Source organism: Acinonyx jubatus, chromosome B1 (assembly GCF_027475565.1).
Source record: "Acinonyx jubatus isolate Ajub_Pintada_27869175 chromosome B1, VMU_Ajub_asm_v1.0, whole genome shotgun sequence".
Lineage (NCBI taxonomy): Eukaryota > Metazoa > Chordata > Mammalia > Carnivora > Felidae > Acinonyx > Acinonyx jubatus.
This window is the reverse complement of record NC_069382.1, coordinates 141,378,243-141,393,742: the sequence shown is the minus strand read 5'-3', so window position 1 is coordinate 141,393,742 and position 15,500 is coordinate 141,378,243. Positions and strand designations below refer to the sequence as shown.

The window sequence follows — 15,500 nt, the reverse complement described above, 5'->3', positions numbered from 1 at the left end:
CCCAGAGAAGTAGCGTCACTAGCGCACCCCCTCTTGGCCACAGCAGCCACCCGAGCTGATATGGCGGCTCAGCACGTGACCCGGGGCAGCCGGATTTCCGGTTCCCGGGGCGACGGGGCGGAAGTGAAGGGAAACGCAATCTCTGCTGTCGACGTCAGTTGCTGACTTCGCTGCTAACGGTAATAACTTAGGTTGCCTCTTCTTTCCACCCCCCAGTCCCCATCGCTACCCGCCCAAGCCCTGGGCGTGGTTCGGGGCGAGGTGGACCGCAGCGGCGCGGAGACGCCGGGAGGCCCCTGAGAAAGGGACGCTCTTCGGCCGCATCCGCACCTGTGACAGGGCGGCCCCTCCCTCTCCCCTTGCGGCGGCCTGGTGCCTCGAGAAAGGGGCGGAGCTCCGCCAGGCCTCCGGGCTCAGAGCGGGTACGGGCGCGCTCTGCTTTTGCAGCAGCTGCTTTTAGTCGTTCTTCATTCCTTCAAAATATGCATTGACGTTTCCTGTATGCCAGTCACCAGCTAAGCATGGGGACAAAAAGTGAGAAAAAGTACACGCCCCACCATGCCCGTTTGGATCTCACAGACTGGTAAAGGAGAAAGACATTGATCACAGAATGAATCACTGACATAAATGAAGGTTACAGCTTTGAGAAGTGCTAGGAAGAAGTGTGTGTTCTATGAGAGTTAATGCTGGAGGGGATCGGATTAATCTGGGTGCCAAGGAAGGTTTCCCTGGGGAAGCAACACGTGAGCTAAAAAGATGAGTAGGAGTTCGTGTGCAAAGGCCTTGTGGCATGGTGCCTGTAAAAAGGCGGAAGGAAATGTACAAGCCTGCAAGACTGAGTCAGACGCTTCGGGGTGCGCAGTGAAAAAATGATTGGCCTTCTGAAGAGGCAAGCCCCTGGAAAATTTTTAGAGCTGTTAGTGTTGGAAGAAAATATTTGCCTTTGGCTTTCTAGCATGATTTCACATCACCCAGAACACGCTGGGAAAAGTAAACATGTTCCCCTTAGCTTTGAAATTGCTAACTCTTACCGTTTTAATTTTCTTTCAGTTCTGTTATGAGTTGCTAAAATCATGGTGAAATGTTGCTCGGCCATTGGATGTGCTTCCCGCTGTTTGCCAAATTCCAAGTTAAAAGGACTGACGTTTCACGTGTAAGATTTTGCCATAGTTAAGCCAAGTACTTCTGTTAAAAAAGCCAAAGACAGTTATACTTAATTTTTCAGTTTTGACCTTTAGTTCCCAAAGCTTTTTTAAATAAATAGCTTTTTAAGTGAATTTGAAGTGATACATTTACGTTTTTATAACTTAGTTTAAAAGTTGAAGATTCCTGTCAAGGTATCAAAGGCTAGTAAACAAAAATATCAAGCTCATTTTTGTTAATATTGTTACTTTGTGTTTTAACATACCTTCAAAGAAATTGTTTTGTTTATATGGAGTTTACAATCTGAAGGAAGGATCTTTGCCCAAATATATTGACCTTTCTATTTAGAAATAGATCAAACTTACGTTGTAGAGAAAAAAATGTAAATTACAAGTTCAGACCAAGGGTTCTTTTACAGGTAAGTCAGGATGATCTAATTTTAATAATTATTCATTTGCTAGAAGTTTATTTTGCTGCTTTTGTGCCAGGCACTGTGCTATGTGCTAGAGAAAGATCTGATAAGTACTTTGCTAGGTATGAGGAAATAAAAAATGAGTATGTATACCCCACCTTAGTCCAAAAAAAAAAGATTTGAATCAGTTTGGAAAATTACAGAAGATATGGTTGTTGGTTTCCAGATCTCTCAAAATAGTTCTTTTCTGTAGAACCCCAAACTCTGCAGCTGTTGTCTGCCTTCATTCACTAAGCATTCATAGACCTGTTGTGTGTTAAATGCTGTCCAAAGCAACTTTCTGATGCTGACAGAAGAATGAAAGTATGAGGTACTCTGTTCATCTGGGATAAGTTCTGGGTATGGCTTCACATAGGAAAAGTCCCAAATGGTATTATCATAGATAGATGAAGGAAAATCCCCCAGTTGTGGATCTTAATGTAAGGTTGAAGTATCCCTTGAAACTTTTCTTCTTTATGATATGAGAAAAATTGAAATGAGGGCCATATGTTTGCAGCATGACTGATGGAAAAATCTGTTAAAACTGAAAGTTCTGAAAGCTTGATTCATGATGGCTTCCTGAATAGTCCATTTCCCAAGAGGGGTAACAAACTTCTCAGTGAACCAATTTAGTCACAACCTTAGTTCAAGTATATATTGACAATGCTTAATATTAGGATACTGTTTGTATGTTTTTTTCTAGATTCCCCACAGATGAAAACGTCAAAAGAAAATGGGTATTAGCCATGAAAAGACTTGATGTGAATGCTGCAGGCATCTGGGAGCCTAAAAAAGGAGACGTGTTGTGTTCAAGGCACTTTAAGAAGACAGATTTTGACAGAAGTGCTCCAAATATTAAACTGAAACCTGGAGTCATACCTTCTATCTTTGATCCCTCATCTCACTTACAGGTTTGTTTATGAGACACTGCTTAGCATCGTTACTCATTTTTTATGGTACTGCTGAAGAACCGTCACCATTCAGGCTAACATTTTGATTGTTTGCTTATTCGTTTGAAGTCCATTTTTTGAGTTTCTAAATTTGGAAGTGACTGCTTCAGGTTTTATAATATGTAGTAGGAGTATTTTACCAGTAGCCACTCAGAAATATTGACATGTTACAAATATTTGGTGAAGGGGACTGATTTTAGGAGTTGACATAACTCAGGATTTATTAAAAAAGGAGGAAAATAAGAGGGTTGAATTGAAGTTCCGAGTTGCCAGTCCTCTTCACACTAGAGCAAAAGTCAAGAGCAGAGCCAAAGTATAGAGCCAAAGTAATAGGCCAAAGTATACTTTTAGAGCCACATACATTCAAGCTTAAAGCCTAGGTAAAACTAAAAGGAAGAAAAGCAAAAGAGAGGAGAACGGGAGAATGAAAGGAGAGAAGAGGTAAGAAAAAGAAAATAAAAAGATTGTATAAGTAAAGTCTAGTTGAATTTTGCGTTTTTTCTCAGTGATATTAGTGCCACGGGTTGACTGCCTCACCCTCAGTATCTCTCTTGAGTTAAAATATGGCAAAGTGTTTCTAGACACCATAGAGTAACTGATTCCAGTGTAGAAAATTCAGGGAGAACCTATCAGTTCCCAGAACAATAGTCATGAACCTCCATTGAAAGATATCTCCTTCCTGACAGTTGGAAACAAGGGAAATACAGATGGCCTTTGACTTCTGATTTTTCAACTTTACAACAGTGCAAAAGCAGTACACATTCAATAGAAACCATACTTTGAATTTTTAAGTTTCATCTTTTCCTAGGCTAGCGATACGTAATACAGCGCGCATGGGAGTATGCAATACCATATTCCCGTGATGCTGGGCAGTGGGAGTAAGCTGCAGCCACAATGGTCACGAGGGTGAACAACTGATACACTGACAATCATTCTGAACCCACACAACCAGTCTGTTTTTCAGTTTCAGAACAGTATTTAATAAATTACACGAGATATCAACACTCCGTTATAAAATAGGCTTTGCGTTAAATGACTTTGCCTAACTATCGGCTAATGTAAGTGTTCTGAGTATGTTTAAGGTAGGGTAGTCTAAACCATTATGTTCAGTAGGTTGGGTGTATCAAATGCCTTTTCAACTTACAATATTCTCAATTTATATAACCGTATCATAAGTCAAGGAAGATATGTAATCTGGAAGTGTACCTGCTTCGAGATGGTCTTGGTCATTTTCCAGTGCCTGAGTGAGCAAGTAGAGACTGCCTCACTCTCTCCCATGTTAATAAATTTATAATATCTTGTGCAATTTGTTATAAAGGATTTCTTTCCTTATAGCAAGGTCTCATCCAGCATTAATGTTGAGAACCTTAAGAAATGTGGGCATAATAAAATCAAACCATAAGTTACTAACTTTCAAAAACTATATCCTATAACAAAAGAAATTTTGCATTATAGGAAATTAGATGACACAAGCAAAAAGAAAATAAAAATTATCAATAATCACATAATCCAGAGATAATACTTTTAACAATTCAATGTGTATCTTTCCAGTCATTTGTATGTGTATGTTTGTATATATATTCACCTATATTTATATATTCTTACAAAATTATAATTACACTGTACATTTGATCCTTGAAAACAATTTGAATGCATGGGTCTACTTATATACAGATATTTTTTAATAAATATACAGCGCAGTACTTTAAATGTATTTTCTCTTCCTTAGGATTTTAATAATATTTTCTCTAGTTTATTGTAAGAATATGGTATATAATACATGTACAAAATATGTGTTAATCAACTGTGTTAACGGTAAGGCCTCCAACCAACAAACGTTAGGCTATTGGCAGTTAAGTTTTGGGAGAGTCAAAAGTTATACACAGATTTTCAACTGTGCAGGGAGGTTGGTGTCCCTAACCCTGCATTGTTCACGGATCACCTGTATATCCTTTTCTTAATTTGCTTCCATCTCATTCCCTTCCACCCTCCCCATTCATTTCATCTCAACATTTATATAGTGTTTATTATGTGCCAGGCACTATTCCGGGCACTTTGCATATAAACTCATTTAATCCTCATAACACCCATGTGAAAAAAATACTATTGTTATTCTCATTTTACTAGTTGAGGAAACCTAGGTCCAGAGAGCTAGAATATCTTCCTCGTTGTCACACAGCTGTTCAATGGCAGAGGCTGGATTTGAGCCCAGGCATTTTGGCTTCAGAGTCCACTGTTTTTTGTTTTTGTTTTTGTTTTGTTTTTTAGAGAGAGAGTGCATGAGCAGGAGGAGGGACAGAGGGAGAGAGAGAGAATCTTGAGTAGGTGCCATGCCCAGCACAGAGCCCGATGTAGGGCTCGATCCCATGACTATGAGAGATCATGACCTGAACCAAAATCAAGAGTCAGACTCTTAACTGACTGAAGCCACCCAGGTGCCCCTAGAGTCCACTGTTAAGTACTACTTTCCATGATGCTAAATATTTTTCCACAACAATGGCTCTCAAACTTCAGCCTACGTAAGAATTATCCAGGGAGCTTGTTTAAAATGGAGAATCATGTGGCCCAGAGAATTTGACTGACTGAGTTTGTGCTGGAGTCCAGAAACCTGCACTTTTTTTTTAAGTTTATTTATTTTGAGACACAGAGAAAGCACAAGCAGGAAAAGGGCAGAGAGGGAGAGAGAGACAAGAGAATCTCAAGCAGGTTCCACATTGTCAGTGTGGTACCCAGTGCGGGGCTCGAACTCACTAACCACATGATCATACGCTGAGCCAAAATCAAGAGTTGGACGCTTAAACAACTGAGCCATCCAGGAGCCCCTAAGAAGGCTGCATTTTTTAACAGGCATCCCACACAATTGTCTTGCAGATCTATGGATCATATTTTTAAGAGAAACCTGTGTAGAACATCAATTTTTTAAACTAAATTTACTGAAATATAGTATCTATATGGAAAAGCGCACACATTGTAAGTGTACTGAGCAATAAGTTGTCATAAAGTGAATATACTCATGTAACTCTCTTCATACCAAGATATAAAATAGTATCAGCACCCAGAAACCTCTTCATACTCTTTGGCAGTCACTACAGCCCCAAAGGTAACTACTATCCTGACTTCTGTCACCATCAGTTATATAAATGAACTCAGACAGTATGTACTCTGACTTGTTTAGCTCAGCATTTTGTTTGTATGATTCATCCATGTTGTAGTATGTGATAATAGTCCATTCATTTTCTCTGCAATATAGTATTCTATTGTTTAAATAAACTTTCACCATTCTACTATTAACAAACATTTAGGTTGTTTTCACTTTGGAGCTATTACGAATGGTGCAACTATGAACGTTTTTGTCCATGTCTTTTGGTGCACTTAGGTTCACATTTCTGCAGAGTATATGTACAATTCTCTTAAAAGTGGAACTACTGAGTCCTAGGGATGTGTGTGTTCAGCTTGAGCTGATACTGCTGTAGTTTTTCCAAAGTGGTTTTGCCAATTTGTAGTCTCACCATCTGCATGTAAGTGTTCCTCTGGTTCTATATCCTTGTCAATACCTGGTGGTACTGGTTTTATGGAACATTTTAGTGACCATGTAGCAATGGATCTTATTTATGAACAGTGGTTTATGTAACCCAATCACTATTGTATATAGGTTATCATCTTTTACTATTTTAAATTACACTGTGATGAACATAATTCTAGCCAAATCTTTGTACTTATCCTTATTTCCTCAAACCAAATTCCTGGAAATAAAATTGTTAGATCAAAGATTATACACATTTTTAAAGCCTTTGCTTTTGAATCAGATCCCCAAAGGCCCACCAGAAAGCTTGTACCAGTCTTCTTCCCAGTAGCTATGCATGAAAGTGTCCATCCACCCTAATCCTCAGTGTAAGTTGTGTTTTTAAACCTTTGTTAAAATTTATAGGCAAAAGTGGCATTTCATTGTTTTATTTTTGAATATTGGTGAGTCTCCACATTTTTTCATATGTTTATTAGACATTTGTATTTTTTGTGAGTTACTTATTTGGGTCCTCTGCTATTTTCATCTTTTTTAAACTACATGTAAAACCCCTGTACATTGAAGATACGAATCATTTAACTGCCATCTGTGTTGCAGTTACTTTTTTTTTTATAATTTTATTTATTTTTTAATGTTTATTTGTTTTTGAGAGAGAAAGTGTGTGTGAGCAGGGGAGGGGCAGAGAGAGGGAGACACAATCCAAAGCAGGCTCTGGGCTCTGAACCATTAGCACAGAGCCTGATGTGGGGCTTGAACTCACGAACCACAAGATCATGACCTGAGCTGGTCAGACACTTAACCGACTGAGCCACCCAGGTGCCCCATGTGTTATAGTTACTTTTTGTCATTTGTCTTTAGTACTAATTATCACATTGGTTTGGTATTTTTTGTTTCGTTTGAAGTTCAGACTTCTTTTTTAAATAGTATGTTGTATATTTTTTATTAAATTGTCTGACTTTAGCCTTCCCCACCTTAAGATTATATAAATATTCCCTGATTTTTTCTAGCTCCTAAGGGTTTTCATTTGCACATAAATTTTCAGTACTAAAATTTCATCATGATTTATTATATATAAAGGATGTATCTATTTTTCTTAATTCATTTTTACATGATTTATAGCCTTTTTCCACTTATTTAGAATGCCATTTTTTATCCTAACACCTTTTATACACTTGATCATTTTACAGATTTTTCTGTCTCATCTTAGGAGAGTAGCACACTATTTTAACTGTTGTTATTGGGTAATATATCTTTAATAAGTGGTAGAACGTATTCTTTCTCAATACCACTCTCTTTTTTTTTTTAGGAAAATTTGTGTTTCTAGATGAACTGTAGAGTTATTTTCAGGAAGTTCCTTTAATCTCAGAGAAGTTTAAAATTTACTGAGTTTTTAAAGCAATTTCATGAAAAGAAATATTAATTCCACTACACAAAGTAGAGAAGGAATAAAAATGTAAGAAAGGACAGAAGTATCTACAATGATTTTTATTAACTCTTCTTAACAGGGGAAAAAAGAAAAACTTCATTCTAGAAAAAACTTCACCCTCAAAACCCTTCCAGTCACAAACCACAATCACCAGCTTGTTGGTGCTTCCTCATGTACTGAAGAATTCCAATCTCAGTTCACTTTTGTAAGTAAAATTACTTACTGAACTAATGTTGATATTTTTAAGGTAATACGTCTTCTCCATTAGGATTAAACTAGAGGTTTAGGCATTTGAGGGTTTTTTTAAGTTTAGTTATTTTGAGAGAGAGCCTACCCAAGTGTGCACATACACGTGCATCAATGGGGGGGGGGGGGCAGAGAAAGGGAGGGAGAGAATCCCAAGCAGATGCCATGCTGTCAGTGTGGAGCTAGAGTTGGGGCTGAGCCCCACAAACCATGAGATCATGACCTAAGCTTAACCAACTATGCCACCCAGGTACCCTGACATTAATATATATATGTTATATATACATTATATATGTATTATGTTATATATTATATATACATAATTATATATCTTATATAATGTTGTATATTATGTATACATAATTATATATATGTACATGTATATATGTGTATATGTATTTGTGTGTGTGTATATATATATATATAAATATGTTATATAAATATATAAAATGCCCAAAAATAGTGTTTCCCAGGGCCATTATAATTTTTATATACGGGTTAATAATATACAGGTAGTTAATCCTTTGGTTGCATATTTAGTTCAAAGAGTGCTTTCATACAGCTATTTTTTACCAAGAAAATGCAATAATCCCTTTGAGTACTATATTTTCTACATGGAAACATCTAATAAAAAATATAGTTACATCTTTAGGTTTTCTTAAAGAACAGTCATACATACAGAGTTTTCAAGCTTGCATTATTTATTCATCTCATTGCATATTCATATTAGAGCCACACCTAGAATCCAGGTCTGTTTTACTTTCTTGATTACTATCGCTTCATAGTAATACTTGAAATAGGGCAGTGTTTGTCTTCCAACTTTGTTAATTTTCAAAGTTGTTTTGAATATTCTAGATCTTTTGCATTTTCATATGAATTTTTAGAATCTTTTCTTTTTTTTTAATGTTTATTTATTTTTGAGAGAGACAGAGTGCAAGCAGGGGAGGGGCAGAGAGAGAGAGGCAGACACAATCCGAAGCAGGCTCCAGGCTCTGAGCTTTCAGCACAGAGCCCGACACGGGGCTTGAACTCACGAACTGCAAGATCATGACCAGTCATGATCAAGATCAGTCAGCCGCTTAACTGACTGAGCCACCCAGGTGCCCCTAGAATCATTTTGTAACAATTTCTACAAAAATGCCTGCTGGAATTTTAGCTGGGTTGTGTTGTATGTACAGATTCATTTGAGAAGAATTGACATCTTAATGAAACTGTTTTAAGTCTTTGAACCTGTGAACTCATTATATCTCTGCATTTATTCAGGTCTTTAACTTCTCTCAACAATGTTTTGTAGTTTTCAGTGTATAGGTCTTTCATTTTGTCAGATTTATCCCTAAGTATTATATGTGTTTGGATGCTATACAAATGGTGTTGTTTTGTTTGGTTTACTGATAGTATACGGAAGTTGATTTTTGTATGCTGATTTTGTACTTGGCAAACTTGTAAACTCATATATTAATTATGCTTTTTTGTAAGTGCTGTTATATTTTCTACATAATCATGTTGTCTGTCATTAAAGATAGTTTTAATTTTTCCTTTCTAATATGGATGCCTCATTTCTTTCTTGCAATATTTATTGGACTACTTTGAACCTCCAGGGCTTTGCTGAATAGAGAACACTGAGAGCTGATCTCCATGCTTTGCTCCTGATTTTAGGAAGAAGACATTCAGTCTTTCACCACTGAATATGATATTAACTGTAGGTTTTTCATAAATGCTTTTATCAGGTTGAGGAAGTGCCTTTCTGTTCCTAGTTTGCTGAAAGTTTTTATCAGAAATGAATGTTAGTTTTGTCAAACACTTTTTCTGTGTCTATTGAGGTTTTCTATGGTTTTTCTTTTTTAGTTTGGGAAAAATGATTAGTTATATCAATTGATGTTTGAATATTAAACCAACCTCGGAATAAACTCAACTTCTTCATGGTGTGTTATCCTCTTACATATTGTTGAATTGGATTTATTAAAATTTTGTTTAGAATCTTTTCTTGTATGTTCAGTAGGGATATTGACCTGTAGTTTTCTTTCCTTGTAGTATTTTTGTCTGGTTTAGAATCAGAATAATGCTGACCTTAATGAAAAAGTTGGAAAATATTGCCTCCTTTTTTGATTTTCTGAAAGAGTTTGTATAGATTAGATGTTATTTCTTCCATAAGTATTTGGTAGAATACTCCAGTTAAACTATCAGGGTGTGTGATTTTGTAGGTAAGGTTTTTTTTGGTAGCTTGTATCTTCCAAGGGATTTGTCCCATTTTATCTCAGTTGTCAAGTTGAACAGCTTAAAATTGTTCATAATATTGGCTTACTGTCCTTTTTAATATATGTAGAATTTGTAGTGATATCATCTCTCCCATTTCTGATATTGGCAATTTGTTTCTGTTCTTTTTTATTGCTGATCAGTCTACCTAGAGATTTGTCAATTTTATTGATCTTGTTAAAGAACTAGCTTCCATTGATTTTCTCACTTTTTTTGTTTTTGTTTTCTACTTCAGTGATTTCCATTCATCTTTACTATTTGCTTTTTCTATTTATTCCAGTAAAATTTGCTCATCTTTTTCTAGTTTCTTAAAATGAAAGCTAAGGTCATTGACTTGAGACATTGCTTTATAATGTAGGCATTTAGTGGTATTAATTTCTCCCTAGGTATTGCTCTAGCAACACTCCATAAATGTTTTCATTTTCATTTAGTTCAGAAAACTTTCAAATTCCATTTTTATTTGTTCTTTGACCCATGAGTTATTTAGAAGTGTGTGTGTGCCATGTAGTTTCCAAATACTGGGAATTTTCCAGATGTCTTTCTATTAATGTGTCTAATTTAATTCTGTGGTAGTCAGAGAATATACATTGTATGGCTTGAAATTGCTTGAGATGTTTTTAAATTTCTTGAGATTTATAGTCTCTAATACAGACTGTCTTGGCAAATGTTCTGTGTGCATTTGCAAAGAATGTGCATTCTGCTGATGTTACCTAGAATGTTTTAGAAATATCAAGACTGTTGTTCAAGATTGTATCCTTACTAAATTTCTGTCTACTTGTTCTGTTATTGAGAGAGGAGTTTAATTTTCTGGTGTAACTATGTATTTGTCTAATTCTCCTTGAAGTTTTCAGTTTTTATTCATTACATCTTACAGCACTGTGATTGAGTGCTAATATCTATGATTGTTTTGTCTTGTTAATTTAACCCCTTTATTATTAGGAAATGACCTTCCCTGGTAATGTTCTTTAGTCTGAAATCTATTTTTCTGATAGCAGTATACCCACTCTAGTTTCCTTTTTCTTTAGTGTTATATGGGTGTACAGATGGTCCCCAACTTATGATGATTCAACTCATGATTTTTCAGCTTTACAATAGTGCAAAATGAATAAGGCATTCAGTAGAAGCCATATTTTAAGTTTCTGATTTTCGTCTTTTCCTGGGCCAGCGATATGGAGTACTATACTCTTTTGTGATGCTGGACAGTAGCAGCAAGCTGCAGCTCCCAGTCAGCCATGCAGTCACAAGGGTGAACAACCAACACACTTGCAACCATTCTGTGCCCATACAACCATTGTATTTTTCACTTCCAATACAGTATTCAATAAATAACATGAGATATTCAGTACTTTATTATAAAATAGGTCTTGTGAGACCCATCATAACTGGAGGAAGATCTGTATCTTTTTCTACTCTTTCACTTTAAACCTATTTGGGACTTTTTGAAGTACATGTTTTTTTTAGGGAGCTTATACTGTTGGGTCTTGATTTTTTAATCTTATCTGGTCATTTCAGCCTTTTAATTGGGTTATTTAGACCATTTACACTTAGTGTGTTGATCCTGTTTGGTTTCCTACATGTTCCATTTGTTCTTTGTTTTTTAACAATAAATTATCTATTTTTTAACAATTATCTTTTAAAGAGATATAAATAATAAGAAAAAATCTGTATACATTACCTGTGTAGTGGCCATTGCCAGGGCTTTTCATTCCTTTGCATAAGTCCATATTTCCATCTGGCATCATTCTGTCTGAAGCATTTTAACATTTCTTATAAAGCAGCTTTGCTGGGGATGAATTGTTTCAGCTTTTATATTTCTGAAAGAAGTCATTATTTAGTCTTTGTGTTTGAAAGATTTTTTCTTTGGGTATCAAATCCTAGATTGATAGTTTTGGAGATTTTTTTATTTGTTTTTAGTTCTTCAGAGATGTTGTTCCACTGTATTCTCACAGGCTTCGTTTCTAATGAAAAATCTGTCGTCTATATCCTCTATACATTCTGTATCCTCTAACATGTCTCTTTTTTTTTTTTTTTGGCTTTTAAGAATTTTTCTTTCCCAGTGGTTTGAATAACTCGATTATGATATATATAGTTCAGTTTTCATATTTCTCATGCTTGGGATTTTTGAGCTGCTTTATCGGTGGGTTTATAGTTTTAATCAAATTTGGAAAAATTTTGAAGACTCATGGAGTCTTCAGATATTTCATTCTACCTCAACTTTTCTTTCCATTGCTTCAGGGATTCTGATTACATGTATATTAGGCTATCTGAGTCATGCTACCACTCACTGATGCTCTGCTAATTTTTTTTTTCTGGGTTTGTTTTTCAGTACTCCCTTTTCTCTCTGTAGTCTGTTCTGGATGGTTCATATTGCTGTATCTTCACTTTCACTAATATGCTATGCCCCCCAATGTATTTTTCACCTCAACACGTTGTAAATTTTACCTCTAGGTGTTCTGTTTGATTCTTTTTTATATCTTTCGTTCTCTCCCTAACTTTTTGAACATATAGAATATTATTTTAATAACCTTAATTCTTTTATCTGGTAACTCCATCTTTTGTATAAATTCTTGATTATTTTCCATTGACTGGTTTATGGTTCATGTTGTCCTACTTCTTTGTATACTTGGTAGATGTTGTGTGCCACACATTGTGAATTTTACTTTGCTGGATGCTAGATATTTTTGTGTCTTGTATTTTTGAGCTTTATTCTGGGATACCACAAAATTATTTGGAAACAGTTTGATCCTTTCAGGTTTTGTTAGGCAGGACTAGGAGAATGTTCAGTTTAGGGCTATTTGTTCTCCACTGCTGGAGCAAGACCCTTTTGTATGCTCTCCTCAATGCCCCATGAATCTTGAAATTTTCTGATCTGGAAGGGGTGGGAAAAGTGGCCATGCCATCTGAGCACAGGGCACTCCTGGTCTTCTCTGGTCATTCTTTCTTCAGCCTTGAGCAGTTTCCTGCGCCTGTGTGCACTGAATACTAGAAGGGGAGCCTCTAAGGATCTTCAGAGTTCTCTCTTGGTCTTCCTGGATGCTTCACACAATCTTCTCAATCTGCTAAGCTCTGCCTGGGTTTCCCCTCCATGCACTGAGGCATACACACTCTCCCAAGACAGTAAGCTGGGGCAGTCGGTCATAGGATTCACCTCTTAGTTTGCATGTCTCCAGGGTTGCTGCCTTCCCTGCCTAATCTCTGTTATCTTCATAACATTTTTTATGTCTTTTGGCCCTATGTCGGTTTTTTTAGATAGGAATCAATTCAGTCTCTGTCATACTGGCTAGAAGCAAAAGTTCTCTTTAGTAATTTTAATAGTGAGTAACAGCTTTTCAAAATTATTTTATAGTGCCTTTTTAAGATCTGTTAGTGTTACTTTCCCTATTTTCAATTGAAAAAAAAGTATACCCAGCAAACTTAAGCATAACCATAATAAATATTGAAAGAGCTTAAATTCTGTCTCTAAAAACCCAAAACCAAGGTCCTCGCTAAATAAAAACACTCAACCTGAGGACCTGCTCCAGTGCTCCTTTTTTGTCATCACCTTTAAAATGAAATATTTATCAAAATAAAATAAAATCGTTAAAAGTTTAACAACATAAGATTTTTGGGTAGGTAAAACTTAAACTTAGCAGCTTCACGCCTAGGGAACAAAAGCTGGATAGTCATTACAAGTGTCATGTTCATAGCAAATACTTCCCCCAATAAGCAGTGCTTCCCATCAATAGATATTGTACCCCTCATGTTATTCCTAGCCTTAGATAAAGGGGGAAGTCTCTGGGCACCCAAAATACTGCTTCCACCCCCATCCTCTTCCTGTGTTCTTTAAACCTCTAAGTATCACCAATTTAAAGATACCTAAGCATCGTAAGAAACAGCTGAGGCCTAGCTAAAAACTTTTATCTAACTACTTGTCTCTCCAGTTTAATAACTTGGTGTTTATGTTTTTAGGAACATAGCTACAGTGTAATGGACAGTCCAAAGAAACTTAAGCATAAATTAGATCATGTGATCAGCGAGCTAGAGGATACCAAGAAAAGTCTGCGGAATGTTTTAGACCGAGAAAAACGTTTCCAAAAATCATTGAGGAAGACAATCAGGGAATTAAAAGATGAATGTCTCATCAGCCAAGAAACAGCAAATAGACTGGAAGCTTTCTGTTGGGAGTGTTGTCAGGAGAGCATAGAAAGAGACTATATTTCATGAAATAATTCCATGTTATATTCTACCTAAAGTTAACATTGGTACAGGTTTTTAGAAAATAATTCTTGTTTACCATCATTAAATAGCCATCATTTAGAGTGCTTCTTTGGGTCTTCTGTAGCATTATACGTATAGTTGTTATTCAAAGACTTTGTTTTAAAGATTTGCAGAAATTTGTGCTAGTTATCATGTTTTTGTGTGATATGTGACAATTACGTTTTTATAGACCTAAACTAGTGCCAGTTCACTATTGTAAGATGTTAAAAGCTTAAAAAGATTCCACAGGACTTAGGAAATGAGGTCAAATTAGTCTCATTCAACAATGGTAGTAGGAATTGGACCCTGCTTCGACAGCATCAGATTTTTGGCTCAAAGGAGTACCTTTACTTGTATGTACTTTATGGTAAGTACAATGAATTATACTTTAAATGTACTTTACTATAAAGCAGAATTCATTTATAACACATGTCCACCTTGGATCCAATCCAGGGTGCTTTTGTTAATAATAACAAAAGATTACACGGCATCCCATAGTACTGACTCTGAGAATAGCATATGGTACAGATCTGTTGTCTTTTAAAGTTGTTCAGAGCCAAGTTGAGAAGACCTCTGATGAGGTCACAGTTTTCAGTACGGTACATCATTCCTCCTCCGTCTTCTTGGCTAGGAGCACTTTCATATAAACCAGCAGAGGTTTAAAAAGCAAACAAAAAAAAAAGGGGGGGGTCATAAATCTGATTTTTAAATGGTTGGTTGCTGACAGTTGTTCTGAACATTTTGTTTCATTATGAAGGAATCCTTTCAAAACCTAAATGCTAGTACTAGCTGAATATTTTTAAAGTTGCTTTGTATTTTACAGAAAGTAATGTTGCCGGCATTTCTAAAATACAAAATGTTGGTGAAATCATTAAAAAATTGTGATCTTCCAGTTGTAATAGGAATTGGAGAAAGGGTTAGAATATTTTACTGTAATTAGGAGAGTAGATTACTGCCCAAAGGCTTTTATTTAAAGAAATAGCTAAGTAAAGCAGCAGCTTTAGAATAGCTTCTTACTGAATATACACAAGAATGACTCTTAGCTATTTTCTGATCCAGGTGTCAGAAATTTAGCTTTTCTCCTAATTTCTTATTAAAAACAACTGAAATTTAGAGTCATAAATTGTGAATTAGAATAAAAATTACTAGCTCAAAACCAAACTCTACTTTGAAGCACATGTACATATTCAAACCACATTCAGATGTGTATGCTCTAGTAGTTAGAATTTGAGTATCAGTTGTTTCCATGTGTTAACTAGAAATGAATCGCAG

The 15,500-nt window shown here is 36.0% G+C and overlaps 1 protein-coding gene across 5 annotated transcripts; it reads left to right on the top strand.

Annotated features, from left to right (window-relative positions):
* Window positions 1-40: 40 nt before the first annotated feature.
* THAP6 (THAP domain containing 6) lies at window positions 41-14,290 on the top strand. 5 transcript variants are annotated; one of them, XM_015079877.3, is made up of 5 exons: window positions 41-179; window positions 1,051-1,153; window positions 2,298-2,505; window positions 7,573-7,698; window positions 13,941-14,290. In XM_015079877.3, exons 2-5 carry the CDS (start codon window positions 1,074-1,076, stop codon window positions 14,193-14,195), a joined length of 669 nt encoding a protein of 222 aa, XP_014935363.1. In that variant the 5' UTR covers window positions 41-179; window positions 1,051-1,073; the 3' UTR covers window positions 14,196-14,290. The 5 variants fall into 5 exon arrangements, with proteins under 5 accessions (XP_014935363.1, XP_053073224.1, XP_014935382.1 ...); XM_053217249.1 differs by lacking the exon at window positions 41-179 and adding an exon at window positions 235-422; XM_015079896.3 differs by lacking the exon at window positions 41-179 and adding an exon at window positions 398-534.
* Window positions 14,291-15,500: the final 1,210 nt, after the last annotated feature.

Bases quoted from the DNA above. Each gene is read 5' to 3' on its own strand.
- THAP6 (XM_015079877.3), top strand. From the start codon at position 1,074: ATGGTGAAATGTTGCTCGGCCATTGGATGTGCTTCCCGCTGTTTGCCA. The intron at 1,154-2,297 runs GTAAGATTTTGC...GTTTTTTTCTAG, and splicing joins AAAGGACTGACGTTTCACGT to ATTCCCCACAGATGAAAACG. The intron at 2,506-7,572 runs GTTTGTTTATGA...TCTTCTTAACAG, and splicing joins ATCCCTCATCTCACTTACAG to GGGAAAAAAGAAAAACTTCA.